The sequence below is a fragment of the Phytophthora infestans genome, genomic scaffold (genome assembly GCF_000142945.1).
Source record: "Phytophthora infestans T30-4 supercont1.6 genomic scaffold, whole genome shotgun sequence".
NCBI lineage: Eukaryota > Oomycota > Peronosporomycetes > Peronosporales > Peronosporaceae > Phytophthora > Phytophthora infestans.
In genome coordinates, this window is record NW_003303753.1 from 1,662,707 (window position 1) to 1,670,368 (window position 7,662).

The window sequence follows — 7,662 nt, forward strand, 5'->3', positions numbered from 1 at the left end:
AGCAGGAGTTGAAGGCGCTCCATCGGCAAAGTGAATAAGAAAATCACTGTTGCGGATGTGCCAGAACTGGCTGGACGCCCCAGTCGACGATGAACGCACTGCAAGAGGTAAGGAAGCAAGTGGAAAAGGCTGCGGTGGATAAGTTTGCGACCAAAAATCAATTACAAAAGTTGAACCCACAGATGCAAGCGATCACACGGCAACTCCACAGTGAGATCTACCAGGCACGCTACGTAAGGACTGGCTTGTCCCACTTGTAAAGGGAAATCATGACTGACAAAAACTGCGGTGTGTCAGGTCTTGGAATGATGGCCATCTCAGCGAAAGCAAACGATTCCAGTGGAGCTCTCAGGTTGTCAACACCAAACGCCGATATTTTCTTTGGCAACTTCACTCTGACGAAGTGAGGATACTACTGCCTGGGCTGTATCATCTTCAAGCGGCGTTCTTTACCAACTACAGCCCCGCTATCCAAGTGCTTGTGAACGGAGAGCCAGCGGTGCTCAAGCGCACAGCACCAGGCAGGGAAGCGACGTCGTGTGGTGCCCAGCGTCTTCACCACAGTGCCGGTATCGTTGCGGGCCTATCGGTGGAAGTGTTTCTCACGCTACCGGCGAGAGCATTAGTGGCGATTTCGTACGATATCGATGAGGAAGCGCAAGGCTTTTTGAACCTACGAAAGCTGTAGGCTTAGGCTATGCAGCTAGCACTGTCAATGTATGCCGTATTCTTCACTATTGTACTGTACGCAGATCACTGACTTTGGCTTCAAACAGCAGTGGATTGCATTTGCAACGGTGATGCGTGTCTTGTGGAAGAGGGCGCCTTGGAAACGCTGTCTTTCTTGAGTGGGAGCATCGTCTTTGGGTCTTCGGGTCGCGGATACGACGGCGGTGATAATGCTCTGGTTCTCTGAGGAGATTGACTGCTGTTGCGAGGCTCTGCGAGTTTTTCACTCCTCAACTCGTCTCTTCTAGCTGCTAACGATTTCGTCGTTGGTACTTCCGCTATCTGTTCGAATTCCTTTGCCAGGCGCTTCAGCAGGCGATCAGACACCTCGAACTTTGCTGATTGCGCGAGGACGTACTCCGCGTCCATAAGCCGAGGCTGCCACGTCACAGAGTAACAAGATGTGGTGAGTTACGATGATATGATCACAAAGATAGTCGTAGAAACTCACCGCATACTCCTGAATGTCATAGAAGAGTCGAGGAATCTCGTCAAAGCTGCTGGCGAGTATGGGACCTTGAAGATCTTGTAGGATGGCAAGGGCTGTTTGGAAGAGCTGCTTCCACCCCTTGAAAATAAAACCCTCGAAGACCTGCACCACCACATCGTACGAGAGTGCTTCCATGTTCGTGAAGAGCGTCATAAACCACCTGACAGAAGAATGAAAAGTGGTGACAACAACTTAGTATCTGAGTCTCTATCCCATTAAAAAAGAGGTCGAACGTACCCCGTGGCGACGATACTGATGGGAAAGTCGATAGTGTGAAAGTGTTCACATAGCGGGCGAAGATGAATTCCTAGAAGACGATCCAACTGCACATAACAATACTATTAATTGTCTCGTGATAATATATCAATTTTGTGAAAGGATATCTTACCTGAAAGCAACGCAGACTGAGGTGGGGCAGTCCCGGTCCATAGAGCCTCTCGAGTTCGAATCGTGGTGATGCCAGTAAGCTGACGAGAAACCAGAAGGCGCGTGCCTCGTTCCAGTCACTCACAGCAAGTACTAGCGCTGCAACATGATCCATGCCTTGGCAGTACCCCACATCTGTGTCCACACTCGCGCAAGCTCGAAGAACATTTTCAAGAGCAGATCGTCGTTTCTCCACAGGGATAGCGATCCCAGCTGAGTTGCATACAGTACGCGACTTTGGATCTACGCTCTTGCGATGCTGCCGGCGAGCTGAAATGCCAAAGGTTCGAGTTACATCCAGACGGATCTGTTCGTCCCATTCCGACGCTGGGCCTGTCTCGCACTGAGAGCGAATTAGCTCGTACGCCTTCTCCAGTTCCATCGACGATGGGACCGATGGAACACTCGTAGGTGGATCCGTTTGAGCAGGCTTCTCCCACGAGGGGCGTGACATAGACACCGGTGCTTCGTTCGCGTCCGAGTCTTCAGTATCCGAGCCCGAGGATGCATCCAATAGTGCTTGCACGGCTTCAGCCAAATCCGCAACGAAAGTTCGCGTCCGATTGTCCTTCAGGCATTCAGTCAACCAAAGCACTGCGATGCTCGGATCTACGGAAGAAGTGCAGTCAACTGGACTACTGCTCCGGGGAAGGAGGCTGAGTGCAAAGATCCTCCGAAACAACTTGGAGCGCCTCTCGATCGGTTGAGGTCAAGAAGCTATCTGTGTGTCGAATCATCACCCTCCATCCGTTGTCTTCGGAGTGGCCAGAGGGAGGCGACTTGTTGCTAGGCGCTCTTTGAGCGATCAAAGCGCCTTGCAACGCTGCGATTGTCGCGTCCATTTTGTCGAGAACTTTGTGTGCGCGACACTGGGCCATTTTAAAGCTCATCGTTAGCTGTCGATGTGCCAATGCGAGCTGGTTCGAGGCTTCCACTGAGGTGTGAGCAGACGCAAACCGGTGTGCTGCTGGCGGGATCGGTATCTCCATTGGAGCAGACCCGATAAGGGAGCCACCGTGTTGTTTCTGAATAGCTTCATCTAGAGCCTGTACGTCGCAGCCAGCGTCGACGGCCAATGACCGTAGCTTCTGCTCCTCCTCCTGCTTAGCAGCAAATGAATGCCGAGCTGTAGCGAGGACTGCACGAATCCTCTGCTCTAGCTCTTGATTTTCTCGACTAATCTTCCTCGCTTTACGAAGCTGCTGAGCTCGGTATTCCGCCTGGAAACACGGCGTACACACCCGTTGCGACCGCCGTGGCGCCCCAGGACACAACGCGATCTCCAAAACGTGACTGCAGCAGCCGGCACAGAAGATCGAGAAGCACAAGCGACAATGGTGGCGACGTTCACGCACCGAGAAGACGACAGAGCACAGCGGACACTGAGCTGCAGCGGCGTCATCCTCCCAGAATCTGTCTGGACTCGCTACAGGATGATTCGGCACGGCTTCGTCCCACCCCGGGAGTATTTTATCCACTGTCGCCACATACTCGGTCATCGCCGATTCTCTGTCGTCGGGTTCTCCCTCCGTTCCACTGCACGCATCCCATTGTCGCCTAAGAGAAGCAGCAGCAGTAGCAAATTAGTCTCCATTGCACATACAGCTTAAGCTCTCAGCCACTCACATGATGGCACCTGGCCCGAAAAGCCCTCCACATACCGAGAGCACCCCGAACACGCCCGATGCACACGGGGTGTGTTGTGCCACATGGGACTCGTCCTTGATACGTCGACTGTTCTCCGCCGGCCCCTGAGTATACCAGTTGGCTTCAGTTTTTATACTCAAGCTCCTCTCATTTTCTGGGATTACCTGATCCAGGAAACACTGAATGCCCAATAGCCTGGGCTCGTGCTCCTTTAGCGTGCGGATCACGAACGAGTCTACGGCGCGCTCCGAGCCGTTGTGGTACTTGTTGAGCACCGACCCCACCAGTGCGTTAGCGCGCGGGTATTTCGCGGCCATGGCATTGCTCTTCTTTCCGGCCATGCGCGACCGTCCTGATGAGCCGTTCTGATGGCCACACCAACGGCCAACGGCAACCGTTCAAGATACGTTGACCATTTCTATTCTACAAAATTTAGGTATTGTGAATTCCGACCAAATTTGCTAATTCAAAGACAGAAGCCCTCCTTTCAGAAATCAACTCTCTATCTTGACGAAAAAGTACTTTTTTTAAATTGTACATGTCCTGATGGCTCTTGGTGTATAGATTCCGAATATGCCTTTACAATAGTCAAATTCATAGGGTAACATTCTGTATATCGCAGCAACAGGTAGTATACTTGCCTAAAATTACAGTCGTAATCACGGATTAGCTTTTAAATCCTTCCTTTTATTTAATTTTACTCATTTTAGTGTACGGTTTATATTTATTGCTACATTTTAGCAAAACTGTTTATCATTCCTGTTCAGTCTCGGTTCGTCGTGTACTCTTCTTGACGCGAATTGTTTGAATTTCCTGCTCACTAGGAACTAAGTATAGGGGGTCATCACGATATTGAGGCGGAACATATTGCAGTATATTGTTGTGCAGGTCCACAACTTTTTTCTTATTGACGAGGGGAGGGGTGGCTGTCTGGATTGAAGTCCAAAATTCAGCTATGTCGCCAGCGCTTAATACCTCATCGGGTTTTCGCCGTAAAGATCTACAACTTCATCGGCATATCCACGGAACCAACTTGCGATATCATCACGGTTAATAACTTGGGCGAGTTTATTACCGCTGTGTTTGTGATCAGGTACATTGACTTTATTACTTGAGGTTATTCCACGAAATCTGAGGAAAAGAAAATAGTGACTTTACCAGTTGCAGAAAGTTATTGATCACTTACTTGGTTAGGGCGTTATTGCTAACCCCGAATGCTGCTTGAAATGCCTTTTTGCACACTCGACCCGCCATAGGAGCAATGTAGTCATACCTCTCGCGCTCTTTGACACCTTTTGAAGCTGATAAGAAGAAATTATTCCCAAGGAAGTCATTAAACACACTCGCTGGTTTCTCTTTGCTCATTCCTATGTAGCCGTACAGGAACGCAGTTGAAGCTTCTACGTTTCGGCCGAGGCAAAGGTCTGAACAGCATGCTGTAGCTAGTATTAGCTTTGTTCTCTCTGTTACCAAAGGCTCTGGGCTGGATGTCTCGCCGTCGCTGCTGCTGTCTTGGGCAGACACCGTATCCCAGTCGCTGGTGTCACTGGCATCACTGGCGATACTGTTTGCGGGTACATCGCGTTCCAGATCCCTATTGGTGTTGCTTAGAGCGGTTGAAGCCATTGCATGTGTTTGTCGATTTAGTCGTATTTCCAAACTGAAATTAGTGCGTGCAGCCTAAGTTTTACATACGATTGGCTACAAACCTTTGAAACGGTCTCCTGGAAAATCGTCTGATTTGGGGACGATAGTTGAACTGACTCTTTAAGGCAATTATCGCAGCTGTAATAAATTTAGCTAAGACTCATTTTGTTTGGGGCGGTCTCATTTAATGTTTAAGTTGTATCGGTAAAACCGACCAGAAAGTCCAAGACGAGACTCCTTATTACATTAGAACCCAACGAAGTACGCGACGAGATACAAAGCACTGCTGACTTTACTTATATGACGTAGAATTGTGGCAACCAGATGATTCATACCAACTCAATGAAAAATGTAAACGTTGATTTGTGAATTTACTATATGAATTTGGAATTTTGCATGTCTACAGCGCATTCAGGCTTCCAACGGTAGAGTACTAAGTAGTGAACTATGCAACATAGCGAAAGCCAAAACTTAGCTTGATCCATACTCTGTGCTGCATGGACTAGCAGCTTGGCTCCCATTATTGCTCGCCCGTTGACTACCAACGCTTCGGCATCGTCTTATCCGCCGAGGTGTGATTTCAAGCCGAGCACGCCGGTTGTCACGGTATTCTTCGCGTTTTCTCTTCCTCGCTTATTCTTCCTCTGCCCCGATTTGGATCAAGCGTGATTCATGGCGCCTGTGAAACACAGTATCATCTCGATGTAGCGGGTTGCAACTGATGTGATAATTCGTTATCGCCACACAGGACCGGAAGTACATGTTGTAGGTATTTCTATCCCATGTCCACTTTTGGGAACAGACTCCCCACCACTTTTCCAATCTGCCGAAGAAGTTCTCTACGATCACCCGGTCGTGGGATATGCGGTCGTTTTCCTCGAGTTCTGCACCGCAAAGAGGAGGTGCGCCACGCGCTTTCTTTTTGGGCTGAATAGTATGGAATCTACGTTGCAGACCTTGATACCCTTTATCCACTAGTATAGCCCAATCACTTTTGAAACGATCTTGAGCTGGCCCTTCGTCGTTGAGATCCCCTTCATCTTCCAGCTTCTGCATTGCCGACCGGTGGAACTTCTCGTTGTCCAAGAACACGCTGTAGTCTGACTTTGCAGCGGGGGCCCACAGCGTGCAGTTAATCGCCAATCCTATAGGAAGTACGGAAACCCCCACCTTGTGTCCATATAAGTGGTGTTTCCCGCTGTAGAATTTCTTAACGTCGTTGAAGCTGCCCGCGGGTCTGTCAGCATGCTGGAATGTTACAGCAGTTGCGTAGCGAGCACAGGGAAAATGTTTGAATGTGTTTCCGGTGAGCGTCAACTCCCTCATTGTCCAGCGGTTCTCGGCGTCTGTTACGAAAGTTTCGTACATATACGGCTCATGCATGGACAGGAACTTCTTAATCATCTTCTGAAATGGTGATGGATCCATCTGAAACATACCGGAAACAGTGTCCCAGCTTCCACAGTGTTTAAGGGCAGCTAGTGTCATGAAGAGGACGTCCTTGGGGGAGTTCGGGTTCTTCTTTCCACGGCCTACATTCCATTTCGACAAGACATGGTCCTCGACAACATCCCAGAGTTGATCAAACTCGCGTGGCGAGAAATTGCACATTTTGAGGACACGTTCGGGACCTTGGGTGGTGAGAGCGTGCTCGTACTTAGGGGCTGGTGTGAACAACTCGTTGTCACTGTCGACGATAGTGGGAATTATTTTAACGCGGGATATCGCGCGCTCTCGTGCGTCTGCCGCTACAAATAGGCTGTCCCAGCGGGCTCGAGCTTCACGATCTTCGTCTTCCTGTGTAAGTTGAGGTCTCGTTCGTGACGGTGCCATGGTGGCGACGACTTCGGTAGGGTGAAATTGGAAATGAGTCGTTTTATTACGACCTTAGTTAGTATTTGCGCATGTATGCAGTCGGGCGGAAGAGACTCCGTACCAAACATAGGTAAATTGTTTATTTCAGTTTTTTAGTATGATCATCCTCAGATATTAGCTGCTCAGGTACACGGTACTTCACATATGTGCATGGGTTTAATTGATTTGCAGGCTGGTGTTGCTGCTACCGGAAACTGTAGAGGCCACTATTAAAACGATACACACATCACGAGTCCTCTAAACAGAATTAAACGGTAGTAGTGCATTAACTGCACAGTATGGAGCTTGGGCGCAAGATATAGAAGGTGTCTGTAGGCGGAAGTCCTCGTTTTCTCGATATATAGGAACTGTACGACTTAGTGATTTTCATCATCGAACAGTGCACCTCGGGATTGACGTAAGAATGCGGTGAACTTCCGGCTTAGCAACAAAATCTAACCAAAAAGATCGTCAAGAAAGTTAAATGCAAGTAACGTGAAGTGACTTTCTAATGTAGCTATTCCCACGCTTGATAACACATTAACAAGGATCTTATCTACTCTTCATAGATATCTACAGCTATCTGTGTCGCGCTGAGCACCTTAAAAAATATCGCATACGTAGATACGGCACCAAATTGTACATTCCCTCATCCCACTCCGCGCCAGCAGGCAGTATCTCCAGCACGACAAGGCAAAGAGCACCGCAGGAACTACTGTCGCGCTGCGTGCACCTGTCAATCTTTTTAAACAACATAGCGTTCATTCTCAGCAAAGGCTGAATGGTCTTCTTCACAGCACTCTCGAGTATATTGTAGTTGCTGGACATCTGCTTAAGGTCGAACGTGTTCTCGCGAAATCAAGTAGCTG

The 7,662-nt window shown here is 49.0% G+C and overlaps 1 protein-coding gene across 1 annotated transcript; it reads right to left on the bottom strand.

Annotated features, from left to right (window-relative positions):
• Positions 1–43: 43 nt before the first annotated feature.
• PITG_04634 (uncharacterized protein) lies at positions 44–3,633 on the bottom strand (the record flags this gene model as incomplete). Its single annotated transcript, XM_002905332.1, has 10 exons — positions 44–98; positions 519–583; positions 641–673; positions 1,181–1,379; positions 1,457–1,542; positions 1,608–2,213; positions 2,386–2,745; positions 3,001–3,202; positions 3,272–3,396; positions 3,457–3,633. 10 exons carry the CDS (start codon positions 3,631–3,633, stop codon positions 44–46), a joined length of 1,908 nt encoding a protein of 635 aa, XP_002905378.1.
• Between the last annotated feature and the right edge of the window lie 4,029 nt (positions 3,634–7,662).